Genomic DNA, 23,421 nt, shown 5'->3' on the forward strand with positions numbered 1-23,421 from the left:
GAATGGGGCAGTAGGGCAGTAGGGCGGTGACAGGGTTGAATGGGGCAGTAGGGAGGTGACAGGGTTGAATGGGGCAGTAGGGAGGGCCAGGGTTGAATGGGGCAGTAGGGAGGTGACAGGGTTGAATGGGACAGTAGGGAGGTGACAGGGTTGAATGGGACAGTAGGGCAGTAGGGAGGTGACAGGGTTGAATGGGACAGTAGGGAGGTGACAGGGTTGAATGGGACAGTAGGGAGGTGACAGGGTTGAATGGGGCAGTAGGGAGGTGACAGGGTTGAATGGGGCAGTAGGGAGGTGACAGGGTTGAATGGGGCAGTAGGGAGGTGACAGGGTTGAATGGGGCAGTAGGGCGGTGACAGGGTTGAATGGGGCAGTAGGGAGGTGACAGGGTTGAATGGGGCAGTAGGGCGGTGACAGGGTTGAATGGGGCAGTAGGGCGGTGACAGGGTTGAATGGGGCAGTAGGGAGATGACAGGGTTGAATGGGGCAGTAGGGCGGTGCCAGGGTTGAATGGGGCAGTAGGGCGGTGCCAGGGTTGAATGGGGCAGTAGGGAGATGACAGGGTTGAATGGGGCAGTAGGGCGGTGCCAGGGTTGAATGGGGCAGTAGGGCGGTGACAGGGTTGAATGGGACAGTAGGGAGGTGACAGGGTTGAATGGGGCAGTAGGGCAGTAGGGAGGTGACAGGGTTGAATGGGACAGTAGGGCGGTGACAGGGTTGAATGGGACAGTAGGGAGGTGACAGGGTTGAATGGGACAGTAGGGAGGTGACAGGGCAGAATGGGGCAGTAGGGAGGTGACAGGGTTGAATGGGACAGTGGGGCAGTAGGGAGGTGACAGGGTTGAATGGGGCAGTAGGGAGGTGACAGGGTTGAATGGGACAGTAGGGAGGTGACAGGGTTGAATGGGACAGTAGGGAGTTGACAGGGTTGAATGGGACAGTAGGGAGGTGACAGGGCAGAATGGGGCAGTAGGGAGGTGACAGGGTTGAATGGGGCAGTGGGGAGGTGACAGGGTTGAATGGGGCAGTAGGGAGGTGACAGGGTTGAATGGGACAGTAGGGAGGTGACAGGGTTGAATGGGGCAGTAGGGAGGTGACAGGGTTGAATGGGACAGTAGGGAGGTGACAGGGTTGAATGGGACAGTAGGGAGTTGACAGGGTTGAATGGGACAGTAGGGCGGTGACAGGGTTGAATGGGGCAGTAGGGCCGTGACAGGGTTGAATGGGGCAGTAGGGCAGTGACAGGGTTGAATGGGACAGTAGGGCAGTAGGGTGGTGACAGGGTTGAATGGGGCAGTAGGGAGGTGACAGGGTTGAATGGGGCAGTAGGGAGGTGAGACAGGGTTGAATGGGGCAGTAGGGAGGTGAGACAGGGTTGAATGGGGCAGTAGGGAGGTGACAGGGTTGAATGGGACAGTAGGGCGGTGACAGGGTTGAATGGGGCAGTAGGGCGGTGACAGGGTTGAATGGGGCAGTAGGGCAGTAGTGTGGTGACAGGGTTGAATGGGGCAGTAGGGAGGTGACAGGGTTGAATGGGACAGTAGGGAGGTGACAGGGTTGAATGGGACAGTAGGGCAGTAGGGTGGTGACAGGGTTGAATGGGACAGTAGGGCAGTAGGGAGGTGACAGGGTTGAATGGGACAGTAGGGCAGTAGGGTGGTGACAGGTTTGAATGGGACAGTAGGGAGGTGACAGGGTTGAATGGGACAGTAGGGCAGTAGGGTGGTGACAGGGTTGAATGGGGCAGTAGGGAGGTGACAGGGTTGAATGGGGCAGTAGGGCAGTAGGGCGGTGACAGGGTTGAATGGGGCAGTAGGGCAGTAGGGCGGTGACAGGGTTGAATGGGGCAGTAGGGCAGTAGGGCGGTGACAGGGTTGAATGGGGCAGTAGGGAGGTGACAGGGTTGAATGGGGCAGTAGGGAGGGCCAGGGTTGAATGGGGCAGTAGGGAGGTGACAGGGTTGAATGGGACAGTAGGGAGGTGACAGGGTTGAATGGGACAGTAGGGCAGTAGGGTGGTGACAGGGTTGAATGGGGCAGTAGGGAGGTGACAGGGTTGAATGGGACAGTAGGGAGGTGACAGGGTTGAATGGGGCAGTAGGGAGGTGACAGGGTTGAATGGGGCAGTAGGGAGGTGACAGGGTTGAATGGGGCAGTAGGGAGGTGACAGGGTTGAATGGGACAGTAGGGAGTTGACAGGGTTGAATGGGACAGTAGGGCGGTGACAGGGTTGAATGGGGCAGTAGGGCCGTGACAGGGTTGAATGGGGCAGTAGGGCAGTGACAGGGTTGAATGGGACAGTAGGGCAGTAGGGTGGTGACAGGGTTGAATGGGGCAGTAGGGAGGTGACAGGGTTGAATGGGGCAGTAGGGAGGTGAGACAGGGTTGAATGGGGCAGTAGGGAGGTGAGACAGGGTTGAATGGGGCAGTAGGGAGGTGACAGGGTTGAATGGGACAGTAGGGCGGTGACAGGGTTGAATGGGGCAGTAGGGCGGTGACAGGGTTGAATGGGGCAGTAGGGCAGTAGTGTGGTGACAGGGTTGAATGGGGCAGTAGGGAGGTGACAGGGTTGAATGGGACAGTAGGGAGGTGACAGGGTTGAATGGGACAGTAGGGCAGTAGGGTGGTGACAGGGTTGAATGGGACAGTAGGGCAGTAGGGAGGTGACAGGGTTGAATGGGACAGTAGGGCAGTAGGGTGGTGACAGGTTTGAATGGGACAGTAGGGAGGTGACAGGGTTGAATGGGACAGTAGGGCAGTAGGGTGGTGACAGGGTTGAATGGGGCAGTAGGGAGGTGACAGGGTTGAATGGGGCAGTAGGGCAGTAGGGCGGTGACAGGGTTGAATGGGGCAGTAGGGCAGTAGGGCGGTGACAGGGTTGAATGGGGCAGTAGGGCAGTAGGGCGGTGACAGGGTTGAATGGGGCAGTAGGGAGGTGACAGGGTTGAATGGGGCAGTAGGGAGGGCCAGGGTTGAATGGGGCAGTAGGGAGGTGACAGGGTTGAATGGGACAGTAGGGAGGTGACAGGGTTGAATGGGACAGTAGGGCAGTAGGGAGGTGACAGGGTTGAATGGGACAGTAGGGAGGTGACAGGGTTGAATGGGACAGTAGGGAGGTGACAGGGTTGAATGGGGCAGTAGGGAGGTGACAGGGTTGAATGGGGCAGTAGGGAGGTGACAGGGTTGAATGGGGCAGTAGGGAGGTGACAGGGTTGAATGGGGCAGTAGGGCGGTGACAGGGTTGAATGGGGCAGTAGGGAGGTGACAGGGTTGAATGGGGCAGTAGGGCGGTGACAGGGTTGAATGGGGCAGTAGGGCGGTGACAGGGTTGAATGGGGCAGTAGGGAGATGACAGGGTTGAATGGGGCAGTAGGGCGGTGCCAGGGTTGAATGGGGCAGTAGGGCGGTGCCAGGGTTGAATGGGGCAGTAGGGAGATGACAGGGTTGAATGGGGCAGTAGGGCGGTGCCAGGGTTGAATGGGGCAGTAGGGCGGTGACAGGGTTGAATGGGACAGTAGGGAGGTGACAGGGTTGAATGGGGCAGTAGGGCAGTAGGGAGGTGACAGGGTTGAATGGGACGGTAGGGAGGTGACAGGGTTGAATGGGACAGTAGGGCAGTAGGGAGGTGACAGGGTTGAATGGGACAGTAGGGAGGTGACAGGGTTGAATGGGACAGTAGGGAGGTGACAGGGTTGAATGGGGCAGTAGGGAGGTGACAGGGTTGAATGGGACAGTAGGGAGGTGACAGGGTTGAATGGGACAGTAGGGAGTTGACAGGGTTGAATGGGACAGTAGGGAGGTGACAGGGCAGAATGGGGCAGTAGGGAGGTGACAGGGTTGAATGGGACAGTAGGGCAGTAGGGAGGTGACAGGGTTGAATGGGACAGTAGGGCAGTAGGGAGTTGACAGGGTTGAATGGGGCAGTAGGGAGGTGACAGGGTTGAATGGGACAGTAGAGCAGTAGGGTGGTGACAGGGTTGAATGGGACAGTAGGGCAGTAGGGAGGTGACAGGGTTGAATGGGACAGTAGGGAGGTGACAGGGTTGAATGGGGCAGTAGGGAGGTGACAGGGTTGAATGGGACAGTAGGGAGGTGACAGGGTTGAATGGGACAGTAGGGAGGTGACAGGGTTGAATGGGGCAGTAGGGAGGTGACAGGGTTGAATGGGACAGTAGGGCAGTAGGGTGGTGACAGGGTTGAATGGGGCAGTAGGGAGGTGACAGGGTTGAATGGGACAGTAGGGAGGTGACAGGGTTGAATGGGACAGTAGGGAGGTGACAGGGTTGAATGGGGCAGTAGGGAGGTGACAGGGTTGAATGGGACAGTAGGGCAGTAGGGTGGTGACAGGGTTGAATGGGGCAGTAGGGAGGTGACAGGGTTGAATGGGACAGTAGGGAGGTGACAGGGTTGAATGGGACAGTAGGGCAGTAGGGTGGTGACAGGGTTGAATGGGGCAGTAGGGAGGTGACAGGGTTGAATGGGACAGTAGGGAGGTGACAGGGTTGAATGGGACAGTAGGGAGGTGACAGGGTTGAATGGGACAGTAGGGCAGTAGGGAGGTGACAGGGTTGAATGAGACAGTAGGGCGGTGACAGGGTTGAATGGGACAGTAGGGAGGTGACAGGGTTGAATGGGACAGTAGGGAGGTGACAGGGTTGAATGGGACAGTAGGGAGATGACAGGGTTAAATGGGGCAGTAGGGCAGTAGGGTGGTGACAGGGTTGAATGGGACAGTAGGGCAGTAGGGAGGTGACAGGGTTGAATGGGACAGTAGGGAGGTGACAGGAGTGAATGGGGCAGTAGGGAGGTGACAGGGTTGAATGGGACAGTAGGGAGGTGACAGGGTTGAATGGGACAGTAGGGAGGTGACAGGGTTGAATGGGGCAGTAGGGAGGTGACAGGGTTGAATGGGACAGTAGGGCAGTAGGGTGGTGACAGGGTTGAATGGGGCAGTAGGGAGGTGACAGGGTTGAATGGGACAGTAGGGAGGTGACAGGGTTGAATGGGACAGTAGGGAGGTGACAGGGTTGAATGGGGCAGTAGGGAGGTGACAGGGTTGAATGGGACAGTAGGGCAGTAGGGTGGTGACAGGGTTGAATGGGGCAGTAGGGAGGTGACAGGGTTGAATGGGACAGTAGGGAGGTGACAGGGTTGAATGGGACAGTAGGGAGGTGACAGGGTTGAATGGGACAGTAGGGCAGTAGGGAGGTGACAGGGTTGAATGGGACAGTAGGGCGGTGACAGGGTTGAATGGGACAGTAGGGAGGTGACAGGGTTGAATGGGACAGTAGGGAGGTGACAGGGTTGAATGGGACAGTAGGGAGATGACAGGGTTAAATGGGGCAGTAGGGCGGTGACAGGGTTGAATGGGACAGTAGGGCAGTAGGGTGGTGACAGGGTTGAATGGGACAGTAGGGAGGTGACAGGGTTGAATGGGACAGTAGGGAGATGACAGGGTTAAATGGGGCAGTAGGGCGGTGACAGGGTTGAATGGGACAGTAGGGAGGTGACAGGGTTGAATGGGGCAGTAGGGAGGTGACAGGGTTGAATGGGGCAGTAGGGAGGTGACAGGGTTGAATGGGGCAGTAGGGAGATGACAGGGTTGAATGGGACAGTAGGGCAGTAGGGAGGTGACAGGGTTGAATGGGGCAGTAGGGAGGTGACAGGGTTGAATGGGGCAGTAGGGAGGTGACAGGGTTGAATGGGGCAGTAGGGAGGTGACAGGGTTGAATGGGACAGTAGGGCAGTAGGGAGGTGACAGGGTTGAATGGGACAGTAGGGTGGTGACAGGGTTGAATGGGACAGTAGGGAGGTGACAGGGTTGAATGGGACAGTAGGGAGGTGACAGGGTTGAATGGGACAGTAGGGCAGTAGGGAGGTGACAGGGTTGAATGGGGCAGTAGGGCGGTGACAGGGTTGAATGGGACAGTAGGGAGGTGACAGGGTTGAATGGGACAGTAGGGTGGTGACAGGGTTGAATGGGACAGTAGGGCAGTAGGGAGGTGACAGGGTTGAATGGGACAGTAGGGCAGTAGGGAGGTGACAGGGTTGAATGGGGCAGTAGGGCGGTGACAGGGTTGAATGGGGCAGTAGGGCGGTGACAGGGTTGAATGGGGCAGTAGGGAGGTGACAGGGTTGAATGGGGCAGTAGGGAGATGACAGGGTTGAATGGGGCAGTAGGGCAGTAGGGCGGTGACAGGGTTGAATGGGACAGTAGGGAGGTGACAGGGTTGAATGGGGCAGTAGGGAGGTGACAGGGTTGAATGGGACAGTAGGGAGGTGACAGGGTTGAATGGGACAGTAGGGAGGTGACAGGGTTGAATGGGACAGTAGGGCAGTAGGGAGGTGACAGGGTTGAATGGGACAGTAGGGCGGTGACAGGGTTGAATGGGACAGTAGGGAGGTGACAGGGTTGAATGGGACAGTAGGGAGGTGACAGGGTTGAATGGGACAGTAGGGAGGTGACAGGGTTAAATGGGGCAGTAGGGCGGTGACAGGGTTGAATGGGACAGTAGGGAGGTGACAGGGTTGAATGGGGCAGTAGGGAGGTGACAGGGTTGAATGGGGCAGTAGGGAGGTGACAGGGTTGAATGGGGCAGTAGGGAGATGACAGGGTTGAATGGGACAGTAGGGCAGTAGGGAGGTGACAGGGTTGAATGGGGCAGTAGGGAGGTGACAGGGTTGAATGGGGCAGTAGGGAGGTGACAGGGTTGAATGGGGCAGTAGGGAGGTGACAGGGTTGAATGGGACAGTAGGGCAGTAGGGAGGTGACAGGGTTGAATGGGACAGTAGGGTGGTGACAGGGTTGAATGGGACAGTAGGGAGGTGACAGGGTTGAATGGGACAGTAGGGAGGTGACAGGGTTGAATGGGACAGTAGGGCAGTAGGGAGGTGACAGGGTTGAATGGGGCAGTAGGGCGGTGACAGGGTTGAATGGGACAGTAGGGAGGTGACAGGGTTGAATGGGGCAGTAGGGAGGTGACAGGGTTGAATGGGACAGTAGGGAGGTGACAGGGTTGAATGGGACAGTAGGGAGGTGACAGGGTTGAATGGGACAGTAGGGCAGTAGGGAGGTGACAGGGTTGAATGGGACAGTAGGGCGGTGACAGGGTTGAATGGGACAGTAGGGAGGTGACAGGGTTGAATGGGACAGTAGGGAGGTGACAGGGTTGAATGGGACAGTAGGGAGATGACAGGGTTAAATGGGGCAGTAGGGCGGTGACAGGGTTGAATGGGACAGTAGGGCAGTAGGGTGGTGACAGGGTTGAATGGGACAGTAGGGAGGTGACAGGGTTGAATGGGACAGTAGGGAGATGACAGGGTTAAATGGGGCAGTAGGGCGGTGACAGGGTTGAATGGGACAGTAGGGAGGTGACAGGGTTGAATGGGGCAGTAGGGAGGTGACAGGGTTGAATGGGGCAGTAGGGAGGTGACAGGGTTGAATGGGGCAGTAGGGAGATGACAGGGTTGAATGGGACAGTAGGGCAGTAGGGAGGTGACAGGGTTGAATGGGGCAGTAGGGAGGTGACAGGGTTGAATGGGGCAGTAGGGAGGTGACAGGGTTGAATGGGGCAGTAGGGAGGTGACAGGGTTGAATGGGACAGTAGGGCAGTAGGGAGGTGACAGGGTTGAATGGGACAGTAGGGTGGTGACAGGGTTGAATGGGACAGTAGGGAGGTGACAGGGTTGAATGGGACAGTAGGGAGGTGACAGGGTTGAATGGGACAGTAGGGCAGTAGGGAGGTGACAGGGTTGAATGGGGCAGTAGGGCGGTGACAGGGTTGAATGGGACAGTAGGGAGGTGACAGGGTTGAATGGGACAGTAGGGCAGTAGGGAGGTGACAGGGTTGAATGGGACAGTAGGGCAGTAGGGAGGTGACAGGGTTGAATGGGGCAGTAGGGCGGTGACAGGGTTGAATGGGGCAGTAGGGCGGTGACAGGGTTGAATGGGGCAGTAGGGAGGTGACAGGGTTGAATGGGGCAGTAGGGCGGTGACAGGGTTGAATGGGACAGTAGGGAGGTGACAGGGTTGAATGGGGCAGTAGGGAGGTGACAGGGTTGAATGGGACAGTAGGGAGGTGACAGGGTTGAATGGGGCAGTAGGGCGGTGACAGGGTTGAATGGGGCAGTAGGGAGGTGACAGGGTTGAATGGGACAGTAGGGAGGTGACAGGGTTGAATGGGGCAGTAGGGAGGTGACAGGGTTGAATGGGGCAGTAGGGAGGTGACAGGGTTGAATGGGGCAGTAGGGAGGTGACAGGGTTGAATGGGGCAGTAGGGAGATGACAGGGTTGAATGGGACAGTAGGGCAGTAGGGAGGTGACAGGGTTGAATGGGGCAGTAGGGAGGTGACAGGGTTGAATGGGGCAGTAGGGAGGTGACAGGGTTGAATGGGGCAGTAGGGAGGTGACAGGGTTGAATGGGACAGTAGGGCAGTAGGGAGGTGACAGGGTTGAATGGGACAGTAGGGTGGTGACAGGGTTGAATGGGACAGTAGGGAGGTGACAGGGTTGAATGGGACAGTAGGGAGGTGACAGGGTTGAATGGGACATTAGGGCAGTAGGGAGGTGACAGGGTTGAATGGGGCAGTAGGGCGGTGACAGGGTTGAATGGGACAGTAGGGAGGTGACAGGGTTGAATGGGACAGTAGGGTGGTGACAGGGTTGAATGGGACAGTAGGGCAGTAGGGAGGTGACAGGGTTGAATGGGACAGTAGGGCAGTAGGGAGGTGACAGGGTTGAATGGGGCAGTAGGGCGGTGACAGGGTTGAATGGGGCAGTAGGGCGGTGACAGGGTTGAATGGGGCAGTAGGGAGGTGACAGGGTTGAATGGGGCAGTAGGGAGATGACAGGGTTGAATGGGGCAGTAGGGAGATGACAGGGTTGAATGGGGCAGTAGGGCAGTAGGGCGGTGACAGGGTTGAATGGGACAGTAGGGAGGTGACAGGGTTGAATGGGGCAGTAGGGAGGTGACAGGGTTGAATGGGACAGTAGGGAGGTGACAGGGTTGAATGGGACAGTAGGGAGGTGACAGGGTTGAATGGGACAGTAGGGCAGTAGGGAGGTGACAGGGTTGAATGGGACAGTAGGGCGGTGACAGGGTTGAATGGGACAGTAGGGAGGTGACAGGGTTGAATGGGACAGTAGGGAGGTGACAGGGTTGAATGGGACAGTAGGGAGATGACAGGGTTAAATGGGGCAGTAGGGCGGTGACAGGGTTGAATGGGACAGTAGGGAGGTGACAGGGTTGAATGGGGCAGTAGGGAGGTGACAGGGTTGAATGGGGCAGTAGGGAGGTGACAGGGTTGAATGGGGCAGTAGGGAGATGACAGGGTTGAATGGGACAGTAGGGCAGTAGGGAGGTGACAGGGTTGAATGGGGCAGTAGGGAGGTGACAGGGTTGAATGGGGCAGTAGGGAGGTGACAGGGTTGAATGGGGCAGTAGGGAGGTGACAGGGTTGAATGGGACAGTAGGGCAGTAGGGAGGTGACAGGGTTGAATGGGACAGTAGGGTGGTGACAGGGTTGAATGGGACAGTAGGGAGGTGACAGGGTTGAATGGGACAGTAGGGAGGTGACAGGGTTGAATGGGACAGTAGGGCAGTAGGGAGGTGACAGGGTTGAATGGGGCAGTAGGGCGGTGACAGGGTTGAATGGGACAGTAGGGAGGTGACAGGGTTGAATGGGGCAGTAGGGAGGTGACAGGGTTGAATGGGACAGTAGGGAGGTGACAGGGTTGAATGGGACAGTAGGGCAGTAGGGCGGTGACAGGGTTGAATGGGACAGTAGGGAGGTGACAGGGTTGAATGGGACAGTAGGGAGGTGACAGGGTTGAATGGGACAGTAGGGAGGTGACAGGGTTAAATGGGACAGTAGGGAGATGACAGGGTTAAATGGGGCAGTAGGGCGGTGACAGGGTTGAATGGGACAGTAGGGCAGTAGGGTGGTGACAGGGTTGAATGGGACAGTAGGGAGGTGACAGGGTTGAATGGGACAGTAGGGAGATGACAGGGTTAAATGGGGCAGTAGGGCGGTGACAGGGTTGAATGGGACAGTAGGGAGGTGACAGGGTTGAATGGGGCAGTAGGGAGGTGACAGGGTTGAATGGGGCAGTAGGGAGGTGACAGGGTTGAATGGGGCAGTAGGGAGATGACAGGGTTGAATGGGACAGTAGGGCAGTAGGGAGGTGACAGGGTTGAATGGGGCAGTAGGGAGGTGACAGGGTTGAATGGGGCAGTAGGGAGGTGACAGGGTTGAATGGGGCAGTAGGGAGGTGACAGGGTTGAATGGGACAGTAGGGCAGTAGGGAGGTGACAGGGTTGAATGGGACAGTAGGGTGGTGACAGGGTTGAATGGGACAGTAGGGAGGTGACAGGGTTGAATGGGACAGTAGGGAGGTGACAGGGTTGAATGGGACAGTAGGGCAGTAGGGAGGTGACAGGGTTGAATGGGGCAGTAGGGCGGTGACAGGGTTGAATGGGACAGTAGGGAGGTGACAGGGTTGAATGGGACAGTAGGGTGGTGACAGGGTTGAATGGGACAGTAGGGCAGTAGGGAGGTGACAGGGTTGAATGGGACAGTAGGGCAGTAGGGAGGTGACAGGGTTGAATGGGGCAGTAGGGCGGTGACAGGGTTGAATGGGGCAGTAGGGCGGTGACAGGGTTGAATGGGGCAGTAGGGAGGTTACAGGGTTGAATGGGGCAGTAGGGCGGTGACAGGGTTGAATGGGACAGTAGGGAGGTGACAGGGTTGAATGGGGCAGTAGGGAGGTGACAGGGTTGAATGGGACAGTAGGGAGGTGACAGGGTTGAATGGGGCAGTAGGGCGGTGACAGGGTTGAATGGGGCAGTAGGGAGGTGACAGGGTTGAATGGGGCAGTAGGGAGGTGACAGGGTTGAATGGGACAGTAGGGAGGTGACAGGGTTGAATGGGGCAGTAGGGAGGTGACAGGGTTGAATGGGACAGTAGGGAGGTGACAGGGTTGAATGGGGCAGTAGGGAGGTGACAGGGTTGAATGGGACAGTAGGGCAGTAGGGAGGTGACAGGGTTGAATGGGACAGTAGGGTGGTGACAGGGTTGAATGGGACAGTAGGGAGGTGACAGGGTTGAATGGGACAGTAGGGAGGTGACAGGGTTGAATGGGACAGTAGGGCAGTAGGGAGGTGACAGGGTTGAATGGGGCAGTAGGGCGGTGACAGGGTTGAATGGGACAGTAGGGAGGTGACAGGGTTGAATGGGACAGTAGGGTGGTGACAGGGTTGAATGGGACAGTAGGGCAGTAGGGAGGTGACAGGGTTGAATGGGACAGTAGGGCAGTAGGGAGGTGACAGGGTTGAATGGGGCAGTAGGGCGGTGACAGGGTTGAATGGGGCAGTAGGGCGGTGACAGGGTTGAATGGGGCAGTAGGGAGGTGACAGGGTTGAATGGGGCAGTAGGGCGGTGACAGGGTTGAATGGGACAGTAGGGAGGTGACAGGGTTGAATGGGGCAGTAGGGAGGTGACAGGGTTGAATGGGACAGTAGGGAGGTGACAGGGTTGAATGGGGCAGTAGGGCGGTGACAGGGTTGAATGGGGCAGTAGGGAGGTGACAGGGTTGAATGGGGCAGTAGGGAGGTGACAGGGTTGAATGGGACAGTAGGGAGGTGACAGGGTTGAATGGGGCAGTAGGGAGGTGACAGGGTTGAATGGGACAGTAGGGAGGTGACAGGGTTGAATGGGGCAGTAGGGATAGTGTAACAGGCCAAGGTCACCCCCTGCCCTCCCCTAACCTCTCAGCTATACGAGTAACCATCCCTACATCTGACCAAGCTCTACCTCTCTCTCTCTCTGCCTGCCTCTTTCTCTCTCTCTGCCTGCCTCTTTCTCTCTCTCTGCCTGCCTCTTTCTCTCTCTCTGCCTCTTTCGCTCTCTCTGCCTGCCTCTTTCTCTCTCTCTGCCTGCCTCTTTCTCTCTCTCTGCCTGCCTCTTTCTCTCTCTCTCTGCCTGCCTCTTTCTCTCTCTCTCTGCCTGCCTCTTTCTCTCTCTGCCTGCCTCTTTCTCTCTCTGCCTGCCTCTTTCTCTCTCTGCCTGCCTCTTTCGCTCTCTCTCTCTCTGCCTGCCTCTCTCTCTCTCTCTGCCTGCCTCTCTCTCTCTCTCTGCCTGCCTCTTTCTCTCTCTGCCTGCCTCTTTCGCTCTCTCTCTCTCTGCCTGCCTCCTTCTCTCTCTCTCTGCCTGCCTCTTTCTCTCTCTCTGCCTGCCTCTTTCTCTCTCTCTGCCTGCCTCTTTCCCTCTCTCTGCCTGCCTCTTTCTCTCTCTCTGCCTGCCTCTTTCCCTCTCTCTGCCTGCCTCTTTCCCTCTCTCTGCCTGCCTCTTTCTCTCTCTCTGCCTGCCTCTTTCTCTCTCTCTGCCTGCCTCTTTCTCTCTCTCTGCCTGCCTCCTTCTCTCTCTCTCTGCCTGCCTCCTTCTCTCTCTCTCTGCCTGCCTCCTTCTCTCTCTCTGCCTGCCTCTTTCTCTCTCTCTGCCTGCCTCTTTCTCTCTCTCTGCCTGCCTCCTTCTCTCTCTCTCTGCCTGCCTCCTTCTCTCTCTCTCTGCCTGCCTCTTTCTCTCTCTCTCTGCCTGCCTCTTTCTCTCTCTCTCTGCCTGCCTCTTTCTCTCTCTCTCTGCCTGCCTCTTTCTCTCTCTCTCTGCCTGCCTCTTTCTCTCTCTGCCTGCCTCTTTCTCTCTCTGCCTGCCTCTTTCTCTCTCTGCCTGCCTCTTTCTCTCTCTGCCTGCCTCTTTCGCTCTCTCTCTCTCTGCCTGCCTCTCTCTCTCTCTCTGCCTGCCTCTCTCTCTCTCTCTGCCTGCCTCTTTCTCTCTCTCTGCCTGCCTCTTTCTCTCTCTCTGCCTGCCTCTTTCGCTCTCTCTGCCTGCCTCTCTCTCTCTCTCTGCCTGCCTCTCTCTCTCTCTCTGCCTGCCTCTTTCTCTCTCTCTGCCTGCCTCTTTCTCTCTCTCTGCCTCTTTCTCTCTCTCTGCCTGCCTCTTTCTCTCTCTCTGCCTGCCTCTTTCTCTCTCTCTGCCTGCCTCTTTCTCTCTCTCTGCCTGCCTCTTTCTCTCTCTCTGCCTGCCTCTTTCTCTCTCTCTGCCTGCCTCCTTCTCTCTCTCTGCCTGCCTCTTTCTCTCTCTCTGCCTGCCTCCTTCTCTCTCTCTGCCTGCCTCCTTCTCTCTCTCTCTGCCTGCCTCCTTCTCTCTCTCTCTGCCTGCCTCTTTCTCTCTCTCTGCCTGCCTCTTTCTCTCTCTCTGCCTGCCTCCTTCTCTCTCTCTGCCTGCCTCTTTCTCTCTCTCTGCCTGCCTCCTTCTCTCTCTCTGCCTGCCTCCTTCTCTCTCTCTCTGCCTGCCTCCTTCTCTCTCTCTCTGCCTGCCTCTCTCTCTCTCTCTGCCTGCCTCCTTCTCTCTCTCTCTGCCTGCCTCCTTCTCTCTCTCTCTGCCTGCCTCCTTCTCTCTCTCTCTGCCTGCCTCTCTCTCTCTCTCTGCCTGCCTCCTTCTCTCTCTCTCTGCCTGCCTCCTTCTCTCTCTCTCTGCCTGCCTCTTTCGCTCTCTCTGCCTGCCTCTTTCTCTCTCTCTGCCTGCCTCCTTCTCTCTCTCTCTGCCTGCCTCTCTCTCTCTCTCTGCCTGCCTCTTTCTCTCTCTCTGCCTGCCTCTTTCTCTCTCTCTGCCTCTTTCTCTCTCTCTGCCTGCCTCTTTCTCTCTCTCTGCCTGCCTCTTTCTCTCTCTCTGCCTGCCTCTTTCTCTCTCTCTGCCTGCCTCCTTCTCTCTCTCTGCCTGCCTCCTTCTCTCTCTCTCTGCCTGCCTCTTTCTCTCTCTCTGCCTGCCTCTTTCTCTCTCTCTCTGCCTGCCTCTTTCTCTCTCTCTGCCTCTTTCTCTCTCTCTGCCTGCCTCTTTCTCTCTCTCTGCCTGCCTCTTTCTCTCTCTCTGCCTGCCTCTTTCTCTCTCTCTGCCTGCCTCTTTCTCTCTCTCTGCCTGCCTCTTTCTCTCTCTCTGCCTGCCTCTTTCTCTCTCTCTGCCTGCCTCTTTCTCTCTCTCTGCCTGCCTCCTTCTCTCTCTCTGCCTGCCTCTTTCTCTCTCTCTGCCTGCCTCTTTCTCTCTCTGCCTGCCTCTTTCTCTCTCTCTCTGCCTCTTTCTCTCTCTGCCTGCCTCTTTCTCTCTCTGCCTGCCTCTTTCTCTCTCTGCCTGCCTCTTTCGCTCTCTCTCTCTCTGCCTGCCTCTTTCGCTCTCTCTCTCTCTGCCTGCCTCTCTCTCTCTCTCTGCCTGCCTCTTTCTCTCTCTCTGCCTGCCTCTTTCGCTCTCTCTGCCTGCCTCTCTCTCTCTCTCTCTCTCTCTGCCTCTTTCTCTCTCTCTGCCTGCCTCTTTCTCTCTCTCTGCCTGCCTCTTTCTCTCTCTCTGCCTGCCTCCTTCTCTCTCTCTGCCTGCCTCCTTCTCTCTCTCTCTGCCTGCCTCTTTCTCTCTCTCTGCCTGCCTCTTTCTCTCTCTCTGCCTGCCTCCTTCTCTCTCTCTCTGCCTGCCTCTTTCTCTCTCTCTGCCTGCCTCTTTCTCTCTCTCTGCCTGCCTCTTTCTCTCTCTCTGCCTGCCTCCTTCTCTCTCTCTGCCTGCCTCCTTCTCTCTCTCTCTGCCTGCCTCTTTCTCTCTCTCTGCCTGCCTCTTTCTCTCTCTCTGCCTGCCTCTTTCTCTCTCTCTGCCTGCCTCTTTCTCTCTCTCTCTGCCTGCCTCTTTCTCTCTCTCTCTGCCTGCCTCTTTCTCTCTCTGCCTGCCTCTTTCTCTCTCTGCCTGCCTCTTTCTCTCTCTGCCTGCCTCTTTCTCTCTCTGCCTGCCTCTTTCGCTCTCTCTCTCTCTGCCTGCCTCTTTCGCTCTCTCTCTCTCTGCCTGCCTCTTTCTCTCTCTCTGCCTGCCTCTTTCTCTCTCTCTGCCTGCCTCCTTCTCTCTCTCTGCCTGCCTCTTTCGCTCTCTCTCTCTCTGCCTGCCTCTTTCTCTCTCTCTGCCTGCCTCCTTCTCTCTCTCTCTGCCTGCCTCTTTCTCTCTCTCTCTGCCTGCCTCTTTCTCTCTCTGCCTGCCTCTTTCGCTCTCTCTGCCTGCCTCTTTCTCTCTCTGCCTGCCTCTTTCTCTCTCTGCCTGCCTCCTTCTCTCTCTCTGCCTGCCTCCTTCTCTCTCTCTGCCTGCCTCTTTCTCTCTCTCTGCCTGCCTCTTTCTCTCTCTGCCTGCCTCTTTCTCTCTCTGCCTGCCTCCTTCTCTCTCTGCCTGCCTCTTTCTCTCTCTCTGCCTGCCTCTCTCTCTCTCTGCCTGCATCTCTCTCTCTCTCTCTCTCTGCCTGCCTCTTTCTCTCTCTGCCTGCCTCTTTCTCTCTCTGCCTGCCTCCTTCTCTCTCTCTGCCTGCCTCCTTCTCTCTCTCTGCCTGCCTCTCTCTCTCTCTGCCTGCCTCTCTCTCTCTCTGCCTGCCTCTCTCTCTCTGCCTGCCTCTCTCTCTCTCTGCCTGCATCTCTCTCTCTCTCTCTCTCTGCCTGCCTCTTTCTCTCTCTGCCTGCCTCTTTCTCTCTCTGCCTGCCTCCTTCTCTCTCTCTGCCTGCCTCTTTCTCTCTCTGCCTGCCTCCTTCTCTCTCTCTGCCTGCCTCTTTCTCTCTCTGCCTGCCTCTTTCTCTCTCTGCCTGCCTCCTTCTCTCTCTCTCTGCCTGCCTCTTTCTCTCTCTGCCTGCCTCTTTCTCTCTCTGCCTGCCTCTTTCTCTCTCTGCCTGCCTCCTTCTCTCTCTCTGCCTGCCTCTTTCTCTCTCTGCCTGCCTCCTTCTCTCTCTCTGCCTGCCTCTTTCGCTCTCTGCCTGCCTCTTTCCCTCTCTCTGCCTGCCTCTTTCTCTCTCTGCCTGCCTCTTTCTCTCTCTGCCTGCCTCTTTCTCTCTCTGCCTGCCTCCTTCTCTCTCTCTGCCTGCCTCTTTCTCTCTCTGCCTGCCTCTTTCCCTCTCTCTGCCTGCCTCTTTCTCTCTCTCTGCCTGCCTCTCTCTCTCTCTCTGCCTGCCTCTTTCTCTCTCTGCCTGCCTCTTTCCCTCTCTCTGCCTGCCTCTTTCTCTCTCTCTGCCTGCCTCTCTCTCTCTCTCTGCCTGCCTCCTTCTCTCTCTCTGCCTGCCTCTTTCTCTCTCTGCCTGCCTCTTTCCCTCTCTCTGCCTGCCTCCTTCTCTCTCTCTGCCTGCCTCTTTCGCTCTCTGCCTGCCTCTTTCCCTCTCTCTGCCTGCCTCTTTCTCTCTCTGCCTGCCTCTTTCTCTCTCTGCCTGCCTCTTTCTCTCTCTGCCTGCCTCCTTCTCTCTCTCTGCCTGCCTCTTTCTCTCTCTGCCTGCCTCTTTCCCTCTCTCTGCCTACCTCTCTCTCTCTCTCTGCCTGCCTCTTTCTCTCTCTGCCTGCCTCTCTCTCTCTCTGCCTGCCTCTTTCTCTCTCTGCCTGCCTCTCTCTCTCTCTGCCTGCCTCTCTCTCTCTGCCTGCCTCTTTCTCTCTCTCTGCCTGCCTCTTTCTCTCTCTGCCTGCCTCTTTCTCTCTCTGCCTGCCTCTTTCTCTCTCTCTGCCTGCCTCTTTCTCTCTCTGCCTGCCTCTTTCGCTCTCTGCCTGCCTCTTTCCCTCTCTCTGCCTGCCTCTTTCTCTCTCTGCCTGCCTCTTTCTCTCTCTGCCTGCCTCTTTCTCTCTCTGCCTGCCTCCTTCTCTCTCTCTGCCTGCCTCTTTCTCTCTCTGCCTGCCTCTTTCCCTCTCTCTGCCTGCCTCTTTCTCTCTCTCTGCCTGCCTCTCTCTCTCTCTCTGCCTGCCTCTTTCTCTCTCTGCCTGCCTCTTTCCCTCTCTCTGCCTGCCTCTTTCTCTCTCTCTGCCTGCCTCTCTCTCTCTCTCTGCCTGCCTCCTTCTCTCTCTCTGCCTGCCTCTTTCTCTCTCTGCCTGCCTCTTTCCCTCTCTCTGCCTGCCTCCTTCTCTCTCTCTGCCTGCCTCTTTCGCTCTCTGCCTGCCTCTTTCCCTCTCTCTGCCTGCCTCTTTCTCTCTCTGCCTGCCTCTTTCTCTCTCTGCCTGCCTCTTTCTCTCTCTGCCTGCCTCCTTCTCTCTCTCTGCCTGCCTCTTTCTCTCTCTGCCTGCCTCTTTCCCTCTCTCTGCCTACCTCTCTCTCTCTCTCTGCCTGCCTCTTTCTCTCTCTGCCTGCCTCTCTCTCTCTCTGCCTGCCTCTTTCTCTCTCTGCCTGCCTCTCTCTCTCTCTGCCTGCCTCTCTCTCTCTGCCTGCCTCTTTCTCTCTCTCTGCCTGCCTCTTTCTCTCTCTGCCTGAGGTTAGGAAGTGCAGCTCTTTTCACCTCATGTTGTGGGCAGTGAGCACATAGCCTGTCTTCTCTTGAGAGCCATGTCTGCCTACGGCAGCATTTCTCAATAGCAAGGCTATGCTCACTGAGTCTGTACATAGTCAAAGCTTTCCTTAAATTTGGGTCAGTATCAGTGGTTAGGTATTCTGCCACTGTGTACTCTCTGTTTAGGGCCAAATAGCATTCTAGTTTGCTCTGTTTCCAATGTGTCAAGTAATTATCTTTTTGTTTTCTCATCATTTGGTTGGGTCTAATTGTGCTGTTGTCCTGGGGCTCTGTGGGGTGTGTTTGTGTTTGTGAACAGAGCCCTAGGACCAGTTTGCTTAGGGGACTCTTCTCCAGGTTCATCTCTCTGTAGGTGATGGCTTTGTTATGGAAGGTTTGGGAATCGATTCCTTTTAGGTGGTTGGAGAATTTAACGGCTCTTTTCTAGATTTGGATAATTACTGGGTATCGGCCTAATTCTGCTCTGCATGCATTATTTGGTGTTCTACGTTGTACACGGAGGATATTTTTGCAGAATTCTGCATGCAGAGTCTCAATTTGGTGTTCCCATTTTGTGAATTCTTGGTTGGTGAGCGGACCCTAGACCTCACAACCATAAAGGGCAATGGGTTCTATATAACGGATTCAAGTATTTTTAGCCAGATCCTAATTGGTATGTCGAATTTAATGTTCCTTATGATCGCATATAAGGCCCTTCTTGCCTTGTCTCTCAGATAATTCACATCTTTGTAGAAGTTGCCTGTGGTGCTGAGGTTTAGGCCAAGGTTTGTATAGTTTTTGTGTGCTCTAGGGCAACGGTGTCTAGATGGAATTTGTATTTGTGGTCCTGGCGACTGGACCTTTTTTGGAACACCATTATTTTGGTTCACTGTAAGTGAAGAGAGATTCACTGTAAGTGCCCAGGTCTGACAGAATCTGTGCAGAAGATCTAGGTGCTGCTGTAGGCCCTCCTTGGTTGGTGACAGAAGCACCAGATCATCAGGAAACAGTAGACATTTGACTTCGGATTCTAGTAGGGTGAGACCGGGTGCTGCAGACTGTTCTAGTGCCCTCGCCAATTCGTCAATATATATGTTGAAGAGGGTGGGGCTTAAGCTGCATCCCTGTCTCACCCCACGGCCCTGTGGGAAGAAATGTGTGTTTTTTGCCAATTTTAACCGCACACTTGTTTGTGTACATGGATTTTATAATGTTGTTTTTCCCCCAACACCACTTTCCATCAGCAGACCCTCATGCCAAATTGAGTCAAAGGCTTTTTTGAAATCAACAAAGCATGAGAAAAAGTTGCCTTTGTTTTGGTTTGTTTGTTGGTGTGCAGGGTGAACACGTACGTACGGTAATGTTTGGTTGTCAATTAGGGTGTGTAGGGTGAATACATGGTCTGTTGTACGTTAATTTGGTAAAAAGCCAATTTGACATTTGCTCAGTACTTCGTTTTCACTGAGGAAATGTACGAGTCTGCTGTTAATGATAATGCAGAGGATTTTCCCAAGGTTGCTGTTGACGCATATCCCACGGTAGTTATTGGGGTCAAATTTGTCTCCACTTCTGTGGATTGGGGTGATCAGTCCTTGGTTCCAAATATTGGGGAAGATGCCAGAGCTAAGGATGATGTTAAAGAGTTTTAGTATTTAAGTCAATTGGAATTTGTGTTCTGTATATTTTATCATTTCATTGAGGATACCATCAATACCACAGGCCTTTTTGGGTTGGAGGGTTTGTATTTTGTGCTGTAGTTCATTCAATGTAATTGGAGAATCCAGTGGGTTCTGGTCGTCTTTAATAGTTGATTCTAAGATTTGTATTTGGTCATGTATATGTTTTTGCTGTTTGTGCTTCATTATAGAGCCAAAACGATTGGAGAAGTGGTTTACCCATACATCACCATTTTAGATAGATAACTTTTCGTGTTGTTTGTTTAGTGTTTTCAAATTTTCACAGAAGTGGTTAGAGTCTATGGATTCTTCAATTACATTGAGCTGATTTCTGACATGCTGTTCCTTCTTTTTCCGTTGTGTATTTCTGTTTTGTTTTAGTGATTCACCATAGTGAAGGAGTAGACTCAGGTTTTCTGTATTGTTTTAGTGATTCACCATAGTGAAGGTGTAGACGCAGGTTTTCTGTATTGTTTTAGTGATTCACCATAGTGAAGGAGTAGACTCAGGTTTTCTGTATTGTTTTAGTGATTCACCATAGTGAAGGAGTGGACTCAGGTTTTCTGTATTGTTTTAGTGATTCACCATAGTGAAGGAGTAGACTCAGGTTTTCTGTATTGTTTTAGTGATTCACCATAGTGAAGGCGTAGGCTCAGGTTTTCTGGGTCTCTATGTTTTTGATTTCACAGGTTTCTCAATTTCTTAGGTTTTTGCATTCTTCATCAAACCATTTGTCATTTTTGATCATTTTCTTCAGTTTTCTGTTTGAATTTTTTTTATTTTAAAGGGAAGCTGAGAGGTCAAATATACTGTTTAGGTTTTCTACTGCCAAGTTTACACCTTCACTATTACAGTGAAATGTTTTGTCCAGGAAGTTGTCGAAAAGGGATTGGATTTTGTTGTTGCCTAATTGGTTTTTGGTAGGTTTACTCATTTTTCTCTGTTATAGATTCCTTTCATCTATAGCATTTCTTAAAACTATTCAGTTCCTTTTGGCTTTGATGCCTCATGATTGAGTATTGCTGACCAACTGGCAGGTGTCTTCACTGACATTTTCAACCTCTCCTTGACCGAGTCTGTGATACCAACATGTTTCAAGCAGACCACCATAGTCCCTGTGCCCAAGAACACAAAGGCAACCTGCCTAAACGACTACAGACCCGTAGCACTCACGTCTGTAGCCATGAAATGCTTTGAAAAGCTGGTCATGGCTCACATCAACACCATTATCCCAGAAACCCTAGACCCACTTCAATTTGCATACCGCCCCAACTGATCCACAGACGACACAATCTCTTACATGCCACACTGCCCTTTCCCACCTGGACAAAAGGAACACTTATGTGAGAATGATGTTCATTGACTACAGCTCAGTGTTCAACACCATAGTGCCCTCAAAGCTCATCACTAAGCTAAGGACCCTGGGACTAAACCCCTCCCTCTGCAACTGGATCCTGGACTTCCTGACGGGCCGCCCCCAGGTGGTGAGGATAGGCAACAACACAACCGCCATGCTGATCCTCAGCATTGGGGCCCCTCAGGGGTGCATGCTTAGTCCCCTCCTGTACTCCCTGTTCACTCGTGACTGCACGGCCAGGAACGACTCCAACACCATCATAAAGTTTGCTGATGACACAACAGTGGTAGGCCTGATCACCGACAACGACGAGACAGACTATAGGGAGGAGGTCAGAGACCTGGCAGTGTGGTGCCAGAATAACAACCTCTCCCTCAACGTAACCAAGACTAAGGAGATGATTGTGGACTACAGGAAAAGGAGGACCGAGCACGCCCCAATTCTCATTGACGGGGCTGCAGTGGAGCAGGTCGAGAGTTTCAAGTTCCTTGGTGTCCACATCACCAACGAACTATCATGGTCCAAGCACACCAAGACAGTCGTGAAGAGGCCACGACAACGCCTATTCCCCCTCAAGTGACTTAAAAGATTTGGCATGGGTCCTCAGATCCTCAAAAGGTTCTACAGGTGCACCATCGAGAGCATTCTGACTAGTTGCATCACCGCCTGGTATGGCAACTGCTCGGCCTCTGACCGCAAGGCACTACAGAGGGTAGTGTGTACAGCCCAGTACATCACAGGGGCCAAGCTATCTGCCATCCAGGACCTCTATATCAGGTGGTGTCAGAGGAAGGCCCTAAAAATTGTCAAAGACCCCAGCCACCCCAGTCATAGACTGTTCTCTCTACTACCGCATGGCAAGCGGTACCGGAGTGCCAAGTCTAGGACAAAAAGGCTTCTCAACAGTTTTTACCCCCAAGCCATAAGACTCCCGAACAGGTAACCAAATGGCTACCCGGACTATTTACATTGTGTGCATTTGGACCTTTAAAAACCTTCTGTATGTAAAATATAGTTTGCTCTATCTCGGAAAATAAATCAATGTGACTCTGGACGATGTTTGTTTCCAACATTACGCCGGTTTTCCTAAAGACATGGGAGTCCACTTCATGTTCTACTTCCTTACTTCCAAATGTGAAGATGCTGCTACCACGGCAACACTAAAACACAGCCATATGTGATCTCTATTGCTACTAGCCTGTCTTTTTTTTTTAAACCATCACATGGAATCCATTAAGGAGCTCATGGAAGGATATTCCAGAATGTTTTCCTCTGGACTGTTCTACTCTTGGAACGCCTCATTCGGTTGTTCTCTCCGTGGGGACGTAGAAATAGAAATATCAGAGTGTAATCAGAGTCTGTAGTTCTGGACGTTAGCTGGCTAATAGGACAGCTGAGTTAGAACCATTAGCCTGCTTCCCAAATGGGATCCTATTCCTTATATAGTGCACTACCTTTGACTAGGGTGCTAATTTGGGACTTTGTCTTGGGAATGGGATCTAGTCTCTCTATGGACATAACTGATACCCACTTGACACTATTGCGCTGACCTGACCCCAACCGTAATGAGCTCAGATATTTTCTAGCCACATGGTCCTTCCTATATTATTGGTGAGTTAAGGGGAGGAGGTGACATACCCTGGGAATAGAGGGGAGGAGGTGACATACCCTGGGATCAGAGGGGAGGAGGTGACATACCCTGGGAATAGAGGGGAGGAGGTGACATACCCTGGGAATAGAGGAGAGGAGGTGACATACCCTGGGAACAGAGGGGAGGAGGTGACATACCCTGGGAACAGAGGGGAGGAGGTGACATACCCTGGGAACAGAGGAGAGGAGGTGACATACCCTGGGAACAGAGGAGAGGAGGTGACATACCCTGGGAATAGAGGGGAGGAGGTGACATACCCTGGGAACAGAGGGGAGGAGATGACATACCCTGGGAATAGAGGAGAGGAGGTGACATACCCTGGGAACAGAGGAGAGGAGGTGACATACCCTGGGAACAGAGGGGAGGAGGTGACATACCTTGGGAACAGAGGAGAGGAGGTGACATACCCTGGGAACAGAGGGGAGGAGGTGACATACCCTGGGAACAGAGGAGAGGAGGTGACATACCCTGGGAACAGAGGGGAGGAGGTGACATACCCTGAGAACAGAGGAGAGGAGGTGACATACCCTGGGAATAGAGGAGAGGAGATGACATACCCTGGGAACAGAGGGGAGGAGGTGACATACCCTGGGAACAGAGGAGAGGAGGTGACATACCCTGGGAACAGAGGAGAGGAGGGGACATACCCTGGGAACAGAGGAGAGGAGGTGACATACCCTGGGAATAGAGGGGAGGAGGTGACATACCCTGGGAATAGAGGAGAGGAGGTGACATACCCTGGGAATAGAGGAGAGGAGGTGACATACCCTGGGAATAGAGGGGAGGAGGTGACATACCCTGGGAACAGAGGAGAGGAGGTGACATACCCTGGGAATAGAGGAGAGGAGGTGACATACCCTGGGAACAGAGGAGAGGAGGTGACATACCCTGGGAACAGAGGGGAGGAGGTGACATACCCTGGGAATAGAGGAGAGGACATACCCTGGGAACAGAGGAGAGGAGGGGACATACCCTGGGAATAGAGGAGAGGAGGTGACATACCCTGGGAATAGAGGGGAGGAGGTGACATACCCTGGGAATAGAGGGGAGGAGGTGACATACCCTGGGAACAGAGGGGAGGAGGTGACATACCCTGGGAATAGAGGAGAGGACATACCCTGGGAACAGAGGAGAGGAGGTGACATACCCTGGGAACAGAGGGGAGGAGGTGACATACCCTGGGAATAGAGGAGAGGACATACCCTGGGAACAGAGGAGAGGAGGTGACATACCCTGGAATCAGAGGGGAGGAGGTCACGTTCCTTGACAGCAGAGGGGAGGAGCTTTGGCTTCTTGGATGGGTGGATTGGGTCTTTGATGTTTGACAGGACTGGAACAGGAAGAGAAGAGACAGTCAATCAATCCATTTTGATATAATTCATTATTAAGTAAATACATCATTGTATCCAGTATACTTTTTCCTATCTAATCTCTGTCTCAG

At 54.2% G+C, this 23,421-nt stretch overlaps 1 protein-coding gene across 3 annotated transcripts in view; it reads right to left on the reverse strand.

The window, feature by feature from the left end:
• Nucleotides 1-23,421, reverse strand: part of LOC129815843 (lysine-specific demethylase phf2-like) — a 278,038-nt gene that overhangs the window by 140,141 nt on the left and 114,476 nt on the right. For all 3 annotated transcript variants that reach the window (XM_055870000.1, XM_055870001.1, XM_055870003.1), the window contains one exon: nt 23,213-23,310. In XM_055870000.1, coding sequence (XP_055725975.1) covers nt 23,213-23,310 — 98 coding nt within the window. The remainder of the gene's footprint in view (nt 1-23,212; nt 23,311-23,421) is intronic.

This window comes from Salvelinus fontinalis, chromosome 18, assembly GCF_029448725.1.
Source record: "Salvelinus fontinalis isolate EN_2023a chromosome 18, ASM2944872v1, whole genome shotgun sequence".
Lineage (NCBI taxonomy): Eukaryota > Metazoa > Chordata > Actinopteri > Salmoniformes > Salmonidae > Salvelinus > Salvelinus fontinalis.